Source organism: Phacochoerus africanus, chromosome 2 (genome assembly GCF_016906955.1).
Source record: "Phacochoerus africanus isolate WHEZ1 chromosome 2, ROS_Pafr_v1, whole genome shotgun sequence".
NCBI classification, from domain to species: Eukaryota; Metazoa; Chordata; class Mammalia; order Artiodactyla; family Suidae; genus Phacochoerus; species Phacochoerus africanus.
The window spans coordinates 220,720,131-220,737,302 of record NC_062545.1 but is presented as its reverse complement, the minus strand read 5'-3'; the positions used below and the strand labels follow the sequence as shown (position 1 = coordinate 220,737,302).

At 35.5% G+C, this 17,172-nt stretch overlaps 1 protein-coding gene across 5 annotated transcripts in view; it reads right to left on the bottom strand.

Moving 5' to 3' along the window:
- The window catches only part of RFX3 (regulatory factor X3), a 295,181-nt gene that overhangs the window by 38,878 nt on the left and 239,131 nt on the right, over positions 1-17,172 (bottom strand). For all 5 annotated transcript variants that reach the window (XM_047767697.1, XM_047767698.1, XM_047767700.1 and 2 more), the window contains 6 exons: positions 16,297-16,418; positions 14,458-14,570; positions 9,434-9,549; positions 8,842-8,996; positions 4,755-4,852; positions 744-893 (listed from right to left, as the gene is read on the bottom strand). In XM_047767697.1, the coding sequence (XP_047623653.1) occupies positions 744-893; positions 4,755-4,852; positions 8,842-8,996; positions 9,434-9,549; positions 14,458-14,570; positions 16,297-16,418 (754 nt within the window). The remainder of the gene's footprint in view (positions 1-743; positions 894-4,754; positions 4,853-8,841; positions 8,997-9,433; positions 9,550-14,457; positions 14,571-16,296; positions 16,419-17,172) is intronic.

Genomic DNA, 17,172 nt, shown 5'->3' with positions numbered 1-17,172 from the left:
TTTGGCCGTGCCCATGAATATGAAAGTTCCTGAGCTAGGGATTGAATCTGAGCCACCGCAGTGACAAATGAAAATCCTTAACCATTAGGCCACCAGGGAACTCCAAAAGTAGCTATTTTTTATGTGTACTTTAAAGTAAAAGTGGGTAGTTTCATCACAAGGTTAAAAAAAAATTTCCTTCATTTGGATGATCAAAAGAGTCAAATATATTGCATCTAATTCTTTTCACCAGGCACTTTGAGTGAACTCTGAAATAGAGCTGTTCTTGGTTCTTTCAAGGTGGGACACTTCAAAAAGTAAATTTCTATATGTACGTGCCATGGTACAATGTGCTTATTACTAAATATGTAAAAAATTATCCAAGACGGGTGTTATTAAATGGGGAAGTCAAGCCCAGAGCAGATAAGTAACTTACCCAAGACCCCACAGCTAGTAGATGGAAGAGGTTAATCTCTTGCCTATCAACCTTCAATGACTGTGGTCGTCATTACTCTGTTAATTATTCAGCAAACCTTGATGACATATGTGGCTCTCTAGCATTATACATCTGAGCAGATTTTAACCATAAAACAGAGAAGCAGCAAAGTCATAGCTGAATAAACCTCTCCTCTCTCAGGACACTGTGAATACAGGTGTGCCTGTGTGCTGATGTAACTTTCAAATGAATTATAATGATCCTATTTAAGAAAAAAAAAACTGGATACTTTTCATTAAAAGGCATGTTTTGAATGAAAACACAGTACCTGGACATTGGCAAAGTCGACACGATTGAGGTCATTGAGCATCTGGTTAATCTGAGAAGTGTTCTGAAGCACTGCACGAGCTGCCTGGGCCAGGTGATTGAGCGACGTGTATCTTCGCAGAGTCTGGGCAAAGGCACTTACAGCTGCAACCTGTAAAGAAATCCAGTTAAATTGGGATTTTCTTTTTCCCCGTCCAGTAAAAGAAACCACTGCAATCTTCAAATCTTTATTCCCTTGCCAAATTTTAAATGCTTCCCTCTGATGCTTATTTCAAATTCATTTGGTGAGAGAGCTTACTTGTAAATTATAGCATTTAAATCTCTAAACCAAGTATTATTTTCCTTTTGAGTAGGTTGAGGTCAAGACTAAAACAAACTCCCACATTCTTCGACATCTGAGTGCAGCATTAATTAAACCAGTCTTACAAGCAGCTCCTCATCTACAGCAAGAAATGAGTTAGTCTAGGAAGGAAGGAAAAATGTTGATTTTCATTTCTTGTTTTCTGTATGACAGTCAACTACAAACCAAGCAAATTAAAAAAAAAATTCTTTTTACTTGGAAAACCAAACTATCCAGTGCCACTTATGAAACTGGATTAAAAAATATACTTTTCAGAACACTGTCATTTAGATGCCATAATTTTTTCCTTTATATTAGAGGTGAAATAAAAGTGGGTGATTTGATTTCAATGAGTGCCCAAAGCCTTTGTTAGCAAATATACAGCTAATTAAGTTATCAGACATAAGCATCAAGAGCTCTTTTTTAGAATTTGGTTTTCTAAAAAAAAAGGACTATTCAGAAAAATCTCTATTTTCCCTTTAATATGTACTTTCTATCCTTCTCCATTCTTCTCTGTGTTCAGGAAGATGGACATGAAGAGATTACATTAACTGCCTCCCTTTCCCTTGGGCCTCCAAGGGTTTTGCCCATCGGAGGCACCAATAGGAGATAAGTAAGAGTGGTCAAATATTTATTTCCTCACACCTCTGCTTTCTCATTTCTAAGACCACAGTGCTGAAGGAAGGAGATCTCTTGATCCCATAATCACCTCTTTCCTGAAGGGACCCAGGGATGGGCAGACTTCCCACTATGGCTAGTCCTGGTGGGCTTTATCATTCCTCCTTGGTTTTCTTAACTCTGTTCACACATTTAGAAACAGATTTTCTCAAAATCTCTTTAATTAGTCTCCTCTTTGGCTATACCATTTGTTATTTGCTGAAACCCTGAATGACCAGGTTATTTTGAAAGAAAGCAAAGATAATGCAAAAACATAGGTAAATATCTAAATCTCATGATCTCATGGAAATGTGTTATTTGCATAGCAGATCTAATGAAGATTTACACAAAATTACAGGAATGTGGAGTTCCCATCATGGCACAGTGGTTAACGAATCCGACTAGGAACCATGAGGTTGCAGGTTCGATCCCTGCCCTTGCTCAGTGGGTTAACGACCCGACGTTGCCGTGAGCTGTGGTATAGACGTGGCTCAGATCCCGTGTTGCTGTGGCTCTGGCATAGGCTGGCAGCTACAGCTCTGATTAGACCCCTAGCCTAGGAACCTCCATATGCCTTGGGAGCAGCCCAAGAAATGGAAAAAAAGACGAAAAAAAAAAAAATTACAGGAATGTATGGAAATGTAAATCACTATGAGTATATAAGAAGTAATTCATGGAATGGTCAGTTGGCCGAGGGAAAAGGAGTTCACAGGCCAAAGGATGCTCTATCTTGATATGAGGTGTTTTAGGACTATCTGAATCTTGGGGGATGTGGAATTGCCCATCCCTGGGTCTAGAGGGGAAATAGGGGATTATGGGATCAGGAGATCTCTCTCCCCCAGGACTTAGGCCTTAGAAATGAGAGAGCAGAATTTGTGAGGGAATAAATGCTTTGATCACTCTTTCTTCCATCCTGGAGTCTCCTATCAGTGCCTCTCATTGGCCAGACTCAACTGGAAGCCCACATACCCTCAAAAAAAAGTATTACATGTTTTCCCACTTCTGTGGTTGATACTAATCAAGTACACACACTGTGCCAGGCACCGTGTTAAATGCCTCACATATACATTACCTTGTTCGATTCCTACAAACATCCTACTAGACACATATGATGACTTAGGGAAGTTAACTATCTTGCTGAAGTTTACACAGAAAACTCAAAAACACAGGACAGTAGTGGGATATGAATCCGGACATTTTATAACAACGTTCATTACAATCTCATTATGCTGTTCCCACTGTCAGGGTAGACTGCTTTCATTGATTGAATGCTCAGCTGAAAAACGGCTGTACGTCTGTGAGAGAGGAATAGCAGAAGGCACCTTCCACCAAAGGAAACCACCCAAATCAACTCTGGGGATCAATGAGATGGCCAATATTGCAGCTTGACTGCTACCACATCCACTCTGATGACAGTGGGGAGGGAGGTACTTTTATCTGTTTGAAAGCACTGTTATGACTTGTGATGACTATGACTGACTTTGCAAGTTGTAAAGCATTCCTCTTACCATCATAATCAAATAGAGCCTCCTTTACTTGCCCACCTCAACATGGCACTCCCGAATAGCACTGCTATGAAGAGCTTTCTGCAATTATAGGAATGCTCTCCATATGTGTTGCCCAATTTGGTAACAACTAGTCACATGAGTTACGGTGCACTTGAAATGTGGTGTGACTGAGGAACTAAAATTTTAATGCAATTTAATTAAATTTAAATTTTAAATGAAATAGCCACATATTGCTAGCCCTACCATATTGATAGCACAGCTCTCAATTAAAGCAACACCCTATGGTCGGTATATCGATATATCGATGGAATGTACCCTTCTGTATTCTTTAGAGACAGAACATGTTACTGTAAACTGTAAACCAAAGCAGAAGGAACTGAGAGCTACCTGTGCTATCACAGACTTGTCAGCTATAAGAGTTTCAACTATACTCTCAAATTGAAAGCCAAGGCATAATGATGGAGTCTGACAGTGGATACAGTCCTAGAAAAAAGGCTACAAATGTGATTTTTAGTGCCAAGTTTAAATGGAATCAGTCCAATCTGTCATGTATGTTCACAGATTAACCTAAAGTAACATGGCTAGTGGGGGACAAAGTGGAGACCAGAATTCATATCTCTAGCTAAATAATCCACATTCTTGAAACACATCCATCAACTAGAAGATAAATATCACATGATATCATTTATGTGGAATCTAATAAAAATGATACATAAGAACTTATTTATCAAACAGAAAGTGAAAGATTTCAAAATTCAACTTAGGATTACTAAAGGGGAAACTGTGGCGGGGGAGCAATAAATTGGGAGGATGGGATTAATATATACACATGACTATATTTAAAATAGATAACCAACAAGGACCTATTACATAGTGCAGGGAGGTTTACTCAATGTTCTGTAATAACCTATAGGGGTGGGGGGAAAATGGATATATGTATATGTGTAACTGATCCATTTTGATGTAAACATGGTACTAATACATCACTGTAAATCAACTATACTCCAATAAAATTTTTAAAAAAGAAATGATTACTTGATTCAAAAATCAAGTAATTACAAAAGCATTCTCCAGTGTTAAAAAAAATGCTGAAAAGCAAATGGTTATTAATTTACATGAATATTTCAGAATACAGGAGTATAGTACAGGACTTAAAAAATCTAAAGTTCTTTCAAATGGGAACTACTTGAACATTCTAGGCAGTTCTTTTCAATATTTAAAGCAAGGCAATCTGAAGTATACACTTTAGAAAAGGTCTAGTAAATATACCACACTTAAAATGTTCTAGTCTCTTTGAAAGCAGCATTCCAAACAACACATCTTGTGCAAGTTCTCTACCACATGGTTATAAAATGCAAATGCAAAAGTCAATTTTAAAAGATTTTATATATCATAATGTCAATATTTTACATAACATTATTTGACATTATTTGACAGATTTAAAATTCATAATTCAGACCCATTTTCTAACCCCCCACCAAAAAAAAGCAAGGACATAAAGATATACCTTGGTTTGTATCATTCTCTGTGGAATATTGTTCATGGCATTGGAAAGCCAACCTTCAAGGCTTTTTGCAAAATTTCGAATGGCTTGGGTCAAGGCACCTAAATGTTAAAGAATAAAAGCAGAACGAAAAAGATACCGAAGAACATTAATCTTTATGCTAGAATAAAGGAAATCATGCAAACAGGACATCTGAAATAGCACAGAACTTATATCATCTTCATTGACAAGACTTCCTTTAACATTATACCTAACTTTAAAAGAATCCAAAATTTATATTTTGGGCTTTTTTTTTGTCTTTAAAAGCTATTTTGTTCCCAGAAACTTATGATACTTTGATGGGAAATAAAAACATTCAAACATTTTTGCTTATAGCAACATATACCAGTTGTGAATATACTCATGGAATTGTCTATCTGAGACAAAACACTCTTTTCAAGAATAGCTTTGTGTGGAAAGGCTAAGTATTTTCTTTACCAATTCTTTATTGTGACTTTTTTTCAAGCTCTTAACCTATTTTCATTTTTTTAGCTAAAAAGAAAATAGCGCAAAGCTTTCTCTCTTTCTCTATGCATCTCTATACATTAGAACACGTCAATTAGAGTAGTTATCTCTCACTCTTGTTGAAAAGTAAGGTAAAAAATTAAAATTGTCTGACTTGATAATTCTGGATAACTGTTCTCCATTTCACTGGCAGATAACAATAAAAGATCACTGTGATAAACTTGCTGTCACAGAGACCAATATTCTTAAGATATTCCTAAAATTGGCTGTTCCATATTCTTTACATCTCTGCTAAAACCTGAAATAGGGATAGGTCCCATGAGAGTAGCTTTTATGGTGGTCATAAAATGATTAGAAGTATCTTCCATTTTCAGGGGCAACTAGGACTATTTTACAAAAAGGGATCTGCATACTGAGAATGCTGTATAATTGGAAACAGAGCTCTTCTCTTGTTCAACAAGTAATTTAGTCAATAGCATTTTACTTAATCTATGCCCAAGGCTCCACAGTGTAGGGAGCAATTTTAGACATTTAATAAATGCTTGAAGCATCCACAACATAAAATAAATCCCTGTAGATTCTCTATAATGTGGGTAGGTATTACAATTGGTAGTCCACTGTAAGAGATAAGAGAAGTTATGGTTTTTTTTTTGTCCAAGGCTCCCAAGAATATTAATGTTAATGATGGGATTAAACTCCTTGGTTTTTCTTTCTGTGCTCAAATGAGTCTGACATGCTTCTTTATTATTTTTGTTAAAGCAGGGTTAGAAATAATTTAGCTTACTCAAATTAATTACAAAAGATATAAATTTTACCAATCCAATAATAAAAACAATTATTAAAAATGATTTCTTTAAGTGGTTAAATGACAGAAGAGAGCTTGAAATGGCTACACTGGGATTAAAAACACTCAAGAAGTACAGACTCTTAACCATGAGAATCTACTGGAAACACTGAGTTGGAAATTTCTTGAGAACTAATCTTTTGAAATTTCCAAAGCTTCCCATTTAGCCAAAAAGAAAAAAGAAAGAAAAATATTTTTTGCTGTATTATGTGCTAGAACCATGGAGGGCAGGCATGAATGGAAATGAAAAAGAGTGAAAAAAAAATTAAAGACCCTTTTTGAAACTCAGTAAAATTTTGTTGAAGATTCAAGTTGGCTATCTATATTTCATATTTTTCTATAATTAATATATAATAATTATTTAATCTGAAAAAACCCAGTAACTGGGAAAAAGTTTCTTTAAAAAATTTAATATGGATCTAGTTTTATCTAGACAAATTTAATGTGAGGAAGATTATAAAATAAAAGATGTCTTGCATCTCAAATGATTGTAAAGTTTTACTTTTTTGTACTAAAAGACATTTGGGGGTCACTTTTCATTGTAATCATAAATTGTTCATTTAAGTGTTACCAGTTGCGTTCTTATACAATTCTTTACAAGACTTTTTTTCTCCCCATTTTCAGATAAATGTATTTTAGAGTATAGTAGCTTCAAGCTGATTTTAAATTAGTGTGATATGCAGACTTTTTTTTGGCTAAAAAAAGGAATCCCATCTGGACAGTAAATGGTAGAGTGAAGTACTAGTAGCCAGGAAAACAAAATGTTTAAAAATAAAGTTTGCTCTCTCTATAGGGATTCATGTCAGATCAAATTGTGCAGATTGACATTTTTTTCTCATGAATGGATAGTTAGAAATTTAAAACTATTCCAGAGCTAACTTGTCTCAACTTATGTATGACTAGTATTAAAATGCAAACAATCAGAGGATAGTGATCTAAACTCTGTTTTAAGCTGCATTTTTGTTAAGTCTTGTTATAGAACAGGAATTAAAATTCCAAATTTACTTGATAGGATGGCACATTAATGCATCTTGTAATTTCAGAGAAATTATAAAACTATACTCATATAAAAAACTTCTGAATTTGAGTTGTCTGAATGTAGAGACAAACATGATAGAATAAAGTGGTTTTCAAATCAAAATTTGCAAAAAATAAAGGTGAAGTGTATTGTGTACTTAAAATTACGGAGCTTAAAGTCAACTAAACTTGATACATGATTCAAGTTAGGGAACTGCTGAGTTTATAAGTTAAAGTCTTGTGATGTTAACATGGAAGCAAAAGATTTTAGAATTATTTAATGATTACTGATTTTGTTGATGTGCCTCAAAAAAGAAAGCACTCACTGACATCTCTTCTTATATCTCATGAGAGAAATTTATGCTGGTGGCAAGATGTCATAGGCTAATGAGCTACCCTATGCAACTTCTCTTAAATATCTCTAGAGATTATCACTCAGAGCACAGGGAGCAAGACAAAAACAAGGAAAACCAGATTCTGGAACCTAAGTCAGTAGAAAATTTACATGTTGAAATTTTCCATGACAATATCCCTTTTAATCAGTCTTTCTTCAAGAAACTTGGTTCAGATAGAGTATAAAATATGAGCAATTTATAAAAATGTGAGACAAGAAGCTAGATTTTTAAAAACTAATATCTATACAAAGTTATCTATGTGTGTATATTCACTGACATTATATGTAAATGCATGATTAAGTATATGTTTTAAGCTGGTGGGAAACATGAAATTAACTCATATCTTCCACTGTTATCTGTCATATTTAAAAAAGAAAGTGGAAACATACAAATATTAATATATTCACCTTTTCTTCTACTAAATCCCTATTTAAATATTTTCTGGAATAATTTAACACAAATCAACTGTAAACAGTGTACTTGAAGGACATGGTGGCTAATTTCACAAGCTAAAAGATTTTATTTTTACCTTATTAATGTCACTGTAGACTGGAAATTCTGTCCCATTTCTTTAAAAGTTAAGGTTACTAGTAAGTGCTTATAAAGACACAGACCTAAAATTGTTTCAAATGCCTCTAACACAAGTATCCATAGCAGCGTTTATATTGACACTTGCAGAAAATAGCTTTGTTTGCAACGGGGTAGTTTAAAAAGCACTATCATTTAAAAAAATAATCTAACTTGTCTATGTAATTCCTATTTGCTTCATGGAGGGAATACAATGCTTGTGTAGTTACATGGATTTTTCTCTCAAAATGTCAGTTAACCATTACTGTTAATGGGAGCTACACTTGTAGTTCTTATCATGATGCTGGTGACAAAGTAAGTGCTTTTATAAAGAAATTCAGCGTCAGTGGAAACCAAGATAAATTCATTTCAAATCAAAAGCAACCATGAAAGAGCCTGGTCTAGCAATTACAGATTTCAAAAATTGGGGGCTTGATGAAGGAAATTGTGTCCTTGGGTAGAATAATTTTCACACGGTTGACTGGCTTGGGAGTGTTCTTGCAATTAGTCATCGGGGCTTTCACATCTACAGGTTGTCTTCTTTTATGAAAAAGAAAACGAAAGATTAAGAACAGAGAATTTTCCCTTCTTTACTATAGTTTTGCTCTAGGCTGCTTTCATGCAATACTCTGTGTTGCATGTTTTCTCCTTGGCAAATTTAAATGAGATTAGAATCATTCTAGTTTGCAACGTCACTACCCAAAACTTCCTGGGTGGAATGTATGAGAACAAAAGCATCCGTACTTGTCTGCATTTAACTTACTAGGAATAGGTCTAAGGACGTCGGGGATGAGAATCTCCACCAAAGCCTGGTACATCCCATGGTCACAGTTACACATCCATTTCAGGATAGACTCATGTTTGCACAGAGTTATCAGCTTTGCTTTCGGAAGTCGACTTTCTATTTCACTCAGATTGCTGGTGTGAATAAATGTAGCAAATGAATAGATGGAAAATGAGGATAAAAAAGAAAATGGACTTTAAAAATAGTTTTAGTTTATCAAATATTATTGAGGTTAGAACTATACCACCATTGCCCTGGTGCCACATGGCTGGATATCTATAACACTCCCCCAGAGCTGCCTATGCACGTTAATACTTTCTGACGGTATGAAAGGCAGATATGATACTAATTCCACAAGGATGAAATAGTTCTACCGCAGTCCCCCAAATCAATAAAAATGGGAGCTATAATACACACACTGAAACCTCAAGGGAGTAGTTTGTGGTTTATTTCAATCTATTCACTTAATGTTATCAGGTAAGCTTCACAACTGGTATACATATCTCTAATTTATTAGCTGTGACATCTACTCAGCCATGAAAATGAATTGGAAAAGCATATTGATTCTGACCTTGATTCAGTAATGGTAGTGCCATCAGTTGGAGTAGAGGGAGAATAGCGCCAGAATGTTTGCCACAATTTTTCTATCAGGCTAAACTGAAGATTCACAACAACGTCCAATATTGCCTGAAAAACAAAAATATATCAATATTATGTTCCAAAAGTTCTTATGGAGATGTGTGAGGAGGGCATGCTGTGACAAGACCTATAAATAATAAAGATACTTTTGGGCTCATAAATTAACAAGGTGAAAGTGAACTAAGTTTTGCCAATGAAAATGGGAACACAAAAGAGATTAGCTAGAAAAAAAAAAGAGTAGGGTGGATAACTCTTCAATGATTAAGCAGGATAACTTGTATTCCTCCCAGAATGGCCTCACACCATACCCTTATTTCTACCTCTCTTATCCCTACATCTTCATGCTTGCTTCCCTAACTTTTCTTCCATCCCTTAATCCACTGCTTCCCTCACTGCTGTCACTTCTACTATTCTCAGATCTGTAAGGGCACAAAACATAGATTCCATTCACACTGGTCTTCCTTGGACTAAGAGTGTCCACTGGCCTTAGAAGGGGACAGAAGAGGAGTTCCTGTCATGGCTCAGTGGTAAAAAATCTGACTAGTATCCATGAGGACGTGGCCTCACTCAGTGGGGTTAAGGATCCAGCATTGCCGTGAGCTGTGATGTAGGTCGCAGACATGGCTTGGATCTGGTGTTGCTGTGGCTGTGGTGTAGGCCAGCAGCTATATCTCTGATTTGACCCCCTAGGCTGGGAACTTCCATATGTGTGGCCCTAAAAAGCTAAAAAAAAAGAAAAAAAAAAGAAAAAAGAAAAAGGAAAAAAAAAGAAAAGAAAAGAAAGAGGACAGAAGAGATATGTGTAGAAGTGCTTGTGTGTGGCAGATAAAGTTAGGGCTAAATTAGCTCTGGCTAGGGCTGGCTGCTGTTCATGGGCTCTGTGTGGTCACACAATGTCTTCCATTCAATCCTCTCTCAGCCTACTCTTTTTCTAGAGAAGCTATAAAACCATCCCCTTTCCTAACGTTGGGGGTGAGGGGCCTCACTTCCTCCTTCTCCTCAATTTTATCTCCTAGAACCATTTTCCAGCTGCATCAAGGATATTTTTTTGATGATGCTAAAATCTGCCACTTTTATTAACTTCTGATGATCATATTCACCCTGGCTTTGCAATCACTCTGCAAATTCGCCTTAGATAAAAGTAGTCATAAAACCAAATAACTTGTTTGTGCAAAGATCACATGATTCTGTGATTATTTTGAGTATAAAAGATAAGACCTCAGTCTGTGTTTGATGTCATCAGCATTGAAAACAAAAACATGTAAAACAGCCCCTTCGTGATCTTCGAAATTCACAGATGCCAAGAGAATACAGGGGGCAATTGGGAGAATCAATCTAAGCATTATAGGCAGAAAGAGGAAACAGTAACTTCATAATTCCAGAGTCTGTGCTACCCAAGCAGATCTTGCCCTGTGTGTAATCCAGAGAACACCTGATGTTCTATACAAAACCACTTTGAGGCCAATTTAATTATTAAGCAAAATCTGTTTGGGGGCATGTTCTAGGAACTAGTAGGAAATATTGCAAGTAGTTGGATAATGAAAATGGAGGAAAGGGGACAAATTAATTAACACAATGTTCAGCCTTTAATATCAGCAACAATAAAAATGGAAAAGCAAGCTCTGGAAGTAAAGGGCATGCAGATGTCCCTCCTCCCTGGGCAAAACCCAGAACTTTCCCAGGAGGCAAGTTATTACAGCTTCTTTCTCAGTCGTAGCTTTGGCACATTCCCAGAGACATCTATTAATGAAGTAATTAGTACTATGTCCTACAATACCTTACATATCTCTAGCTATGAAATTGTATAAAAACACTATGCATATATAAAAAGAAAAAAAATTAGTGTCACAACAACTTGTGCAGAAAATTATATTTTTTTTTTACATAACTAGTGAAACTTCCAAAATATCTTTGATAGACCAATTGTGAGAATTTCAAGCAACAGGCAAAATAGGTATATTAATCACTTAAAATATGAACTATTAAAAATATGAAATAAAATAAAGCAAGTAACAAACTCAGTGCCTCAATCTCCAATAATTCTTTTGAAAAGGATATTCACATCAGCCTCATTTAGGCAGTTTTACAAATGAATAGGACACTTTATCATTTGTTCACACACTTTTAAATATGTTCAGACTAAAATATATGGTAAATATAGCTTAAAATAATCGATATTCCATTGGCTTAGGGCAAACAACTACTTAAAGGACTGGGTCTAGACTCACACACCTGTCCTTCAAAAGTTTGGAAATTTTGGAGTTCTTGTTGTGGTTCAGTGGTCAACGAATCCGACTAGGAACCATGAGGTTGTAGGTTCGATCCCTGGCCTCACTCAGTGGGTTAAGGATCCAGCATTGCTGTGGTGTAGGTTGCAGACACGGTTAGGATCTCACATTGCTGTGGCTGTGGCATAGGCCAGCGGCTGTAGCTCCAATTAGACCCCTAGCCTGGGAACCTCCATATGCTACGGGTGCAGCCCTAGAAAAGACAAAACAAACAAACAAACAAACAAAAATAAATAAACGAAAGTTTGGAAATTTAACAGGAAAAATAATTAGAATTCTTCCTTTTCATATATGGCTTTATGCCCCAAGAGAAAGGGCATATAAACACTGGTAACTCTGATACAAATGGGGATCATTCTATGAATTGCCATTTCCCACAGAGATTAATTAGTATACATGTTATCTCTTCATATTGAATATTTTCTGCAACTGGTATGTTAATGAAAATTTTGTAATCCAAAGAATATCTTCATCTTATTGTGGGAGTTTTTCAGTTTAATTAATTTTAGTGTTTTTTTTTTCTTTTCTTTTCTTTTTTGGCTATGCCCACAACATGTGTAAGTTTCAGCACCAGGGATCGAACATGCACATAGCAGCAACCTGAACCACTGCAATGACCACGCTGGATTCTTAACATGATGTGTCACATGGGAACTCCTTACTGTACATTCTTTAATAATGTAAATAATCATGCTCCAATTTATATTTTGAATAAATATGAGAAACTTGAAAAAAATCCAAATTATACTTGTGAGGGCTGGTTTGCCTGAAACAAGGTTCACCTGAGCATAGAGAAATGAGAAACTGCTGGAGTTCCCGTTGTGGTGCAGCAGAAACGAATCCAACAGGTTGAAGGTTCAATCCCTGGCCTTGCTCAGTGGGTTAAGGAACTGGCATTGCTATGAGCTGTCGTATAGGTCTCAAACGCTGCTCAGATCCGCATTGCTGTGGCTGTGGCGGAGGCCAGTGGCTACAGCTCTGATCAGACCCCTAGCCTGGGAACCTCCATATGCCGTGGGTTCGGCCCTGAAAAGCCAAAAAAAAAAAAAAAAAGAAGAAGAAAGAAACTGCTTAGACAATCTTCATGTAAATATTTATTGAATATATATGATATTCACACAAAAAGAAATTTTTTTCTAGATAAGTAAGGATCATCCAGAAATTCTCTAATATTGGGAAAAGCATACCCATCAAAGAGAAATGGTAGTCAGTGTTTTTCATCATTACAAGAAATGTTGGGAACAAACTGGCAGGATGTGTTGAAAGACACTTGTGGCTCATGGTTTGTTAATAAAGAGAGAACTTGCCCTTGGTTGTTAATAATCTAGCACCCTTGACAAGCACTCAGATTCACTCAAGCAGTTCTTATTTCTGAAGTGGGAAAAAAAAAGTCTGTGAATGCTATGAGCTGAGACTTCTCACTGTACACTGCGTCGTCAGCAGTCAGGAGGACTGCCCAGGAAATCCAAAGGATTATCTTTTACTCCTAAGTAGAACACAAATAGCCCTGGAATAAAGCTACTTAAATTCTAAACAGACTTCTCTTTCAAAAGGAAGAGCACTTTAGGAAACTCTTTTTGCAATAGGTTATTTCCTTTTCACAGGTGAGTTGCAGGCACATGCAGGCTTGGAGACAGTTCACTTCCTGGAGAGAATATAGACCATTCTGCAGTGGGATACTCAGAAAGGGACTAGGAGTAGGGATGGAAAATACCAAGAGAAAATTTAATTAACCACAAAAATAAAAGAAACAAAACTAGAACTTCAATGATCCCTGGAAAGAGCACCTTAAATGTTTTATTACTACATATTTCTAGGAGTTTTCCTGTGGTGCTGAGGGTTAAGGATCCAGCATTGTCACTGCAATGGCCTGAGTTGCTGCTGTGGTGTGGGGTGATTCCTGGCATGGCATGATAATTTCCACATGCCAAGGGCATGGCCATTAAAAAAAAAAAAACATTTCTAGAAAACATTTTTGATAGAAGCACACCCTTACAGGGTAAAATTCAAACAGTGAAACGAAGTGTACTGAAAAATTAAGTCTCTTTCACCTGACTCCCAGCCACTCAGTTTCCTTCCCAAAGACAACCAGCATTAACATTTTGTTCTTTCTTCTGGGGAGATGTACATATATACATGTTCTTTTTCACTAAAACGGTAGTATACTGTAATCACTGTTTTACATCTTGCTTTTTCCCTTAAAAATAAATCCTGGTGCTTATTTCACAATAGTGGATTTAGAGTTGCCCGTTCTTTTTAAAAGTTGTAATGCATTGCACTCTATAGATAGTACCATATTTTATTTATTCAGTTCCCTATTAGATACTGAAGTCATAACCAGTCTTTTGCATTAAAAACAATAATGCAACAAGTTCCCCGTATACTTATCTATTCACCCACATGCAAGCATTTTTCTAGCATGAATACCTAGGAGAGGAATTGCTTTATCAAAGGACTCAGAATAGGCCAGGAAACTGGAAAGCAACATTCAGTCTCCCTTTTTTGCATTCTTTACTTCTCCAGTTGGAGATAAGAAAAAAAATTAACTTATCAGTGCTCAAAGAAATAAGAACTTCATCTACCCCTAGGGATATGTTTGATGATTTTCTTTTAGCAAGCTGTCTGGCAAAACTTAGCATGTGTCCATACTATGTTCAAAAAGACTTACCTCACAGTGCTCTCGATAAAGACTCTGCAGTGACTTGATATCCTCAAAGGTAGTACCATCTGGCAGAGAAGAGATTTCAACTTCTCCAAACTCTGGAAGTGCTCGAGATGCATCTGTTACCATGACAACATAACAGAAAAAAGTTATTGTGGACAGTGCCAATTACAGATTAATGAGGGAAAATTTAAGAAGACTAAAAAGGAAAAAAAATGAAAGGTCAGAGGTCTAAAAAGCAAGGATTTTTCATATTAGTATTTGATAAACAAAACTTAGCATTATTAGCACAGAATAGCAGAAATACTTTTAAAAATTTTGAAGAAATTAAATTTTCACTATGATTATACTGGACATAACATATCACACTGTCTCTTAACAGAGGGCCCTTATTCAAAGAAAAATATCTTGAGCTGGTAAGTGTCAACTTTAGTTATTTTTATCATTATATTACTTAAGTATATAAAAATAAATCTAGCTTTAAACTCATTATTCTCATACCTCTCATATAATCATAAATGAAAAGACCTACAAAAACAAGTACAAAGAAACTTACAAAAATAACATTAAACTTAACAACATTAGTTTGACATAATAGATGATGCTGTTGTCCTGTAATTAAATTACCTCTTGCAGCATGAATATGGCATTGTCTGCTATAGCACAGGATCTTTTGAGTTTGACAGGCCTATACCAATGTGTACTTTATGGTGGCTGGTTCTCCCATTATGCTTCTATATGCAAATGAGCTATGAAACTTTCCTCCACACATAGCACTGGGACATCATATAGCCTTCCCTTGGGATGAAGGCGTAATTTACATAGTAAGTCTCTCTCTGTTCTTTTCTCATTAGCACTGGACAATTAATGCAATGCACTTTGGTGCCAGCCTTATCATAAATTCAAATAAAAATGTGGAAATTAAAATTGCAGAACAGTATTCATTCTAGTCTTCCAGATAATCCAGAATATGTTTTTTTTTTTAGATTATAATTGAAATAAGAATACAAAATTTTTTAAAAAAATCTTTATGAGAGCTTAGGGTCTACAAGAATATATTTGAGGGCTCTAGTTTGGGAATGCTGCCATAATGTTTACAATTTCAGTTGCCATTCTAACCTGAGAATACATTTTAATTGTCTTCATCAGAAAGGACACAGACACATATACACACACACAAGACACATACACACATGCACGACACATACACACATGCACTCTCTGATAGCTTCTACTTATCTTGATCTGTTGTATAGAAACTATGCACGTTCATCTCTAGAAAAGTTGTCAGTTAAAGAGCCATTTTCATAATTTTAGCTATAACAGGAATATGCAAAATGTTCAAGTTCTACTTTCTTAACTTTTAAATAACAAGAAAGTGGTATACCATCCACAAAATTACAAAAATAGGAAATACTGTGATTGATTAAAAAGAATAAATTACTTTTTAAAAGTTTATAGTAATATTTTTCTAATCTGAGACTGTATGAATATGCAACTTTATAGGCAGGAAATGAGGCATCTTTTTGGCACTTTACTGAAAGTAATGAAAATTTCAATCACAAATGCCCAATTAATACAAATTCTGGAAAATAATTTCATAGAAATGAGCCTTTAATTCATACACATTTAAAAGTCCTACATAGCTTGAGATTTTCAAAAATAAGCTCTAGTAAAGACAAGTACAAATGAACTAGAACTATGACAATGTGCACAGTTTCAGCCCACAAAAGAATCTATGTAATTAACATCTGTAAAAGACATTGCAGTTGGAGAAAACACTGCCTTTGTTCTCTTGCTTTCCAAATCCTAATAGCAACTAATATGCATTACACCTTAACATACCTAAAAACTGTTGATGATGTTGACTTTGGGCAATTACAGTTTGCTCAACAGATGTGCCTGTCTGTTGACCACTTCCTGTGAAACCATCTGCAACCCCATCCACTTTCTGCATAGGCTTGTACCTAAAAATATTAGATGGGAAAAAAACAAATAAACCAAATTATTCCTTGCTTTTTTGCACTACACAAAACTCCCAAGGCATTCGATTTTATTCTATCTTCTTTAACGTCTCATGATAGTTTTAAGATTTCCTTTCTTAACTGTCTCATTATGTTAGGATGAAGAAATAGAAATTTTTTTCAACTGTAAAAAGAAAAAAGGGGAGGGGCTTAGGAAGAGGACCCATTTTTGAAAATTCAGAAATTTAACTAAGAATGAGAGAGTTATAAGGTATTTCTTTGGACAGCCGTGGCAAAGATGGCAAAGATGTCCATGATTACAGTTTTAAAACACAATTAAAATATAACTTTAATACAGTTGAATACACAATTTAAATATAAATTTTAATAGCCAAAAGATCAAGGGAGAAACATTTTAAATACATTGAGACATTAATCTGAAGATCTAGGAGCTTGGGCCTGGGAAATGCTAATTAATGGCTTTCAGTTAATTAGTATCTTCAAAATATGATCAGCCTATAAACTCTACCACGCTGTTTTTCATATCATCTAAAGTCTCCCTTGCATCTCAACACATTCATCTCCCTTGACCCCTGTCCATATTTGCAAATAACAAAGACCATAAGCATCAGCTTGCAGCAAAAGGCATGTAAAAAGCCATCTACAAACCTAGATTATCAAATTTTAAAAATAAACAGAATCAAAATCAGCTACAGTTACCTATTTATCTTTAGGTCTTAGTCATACAAACTCATGA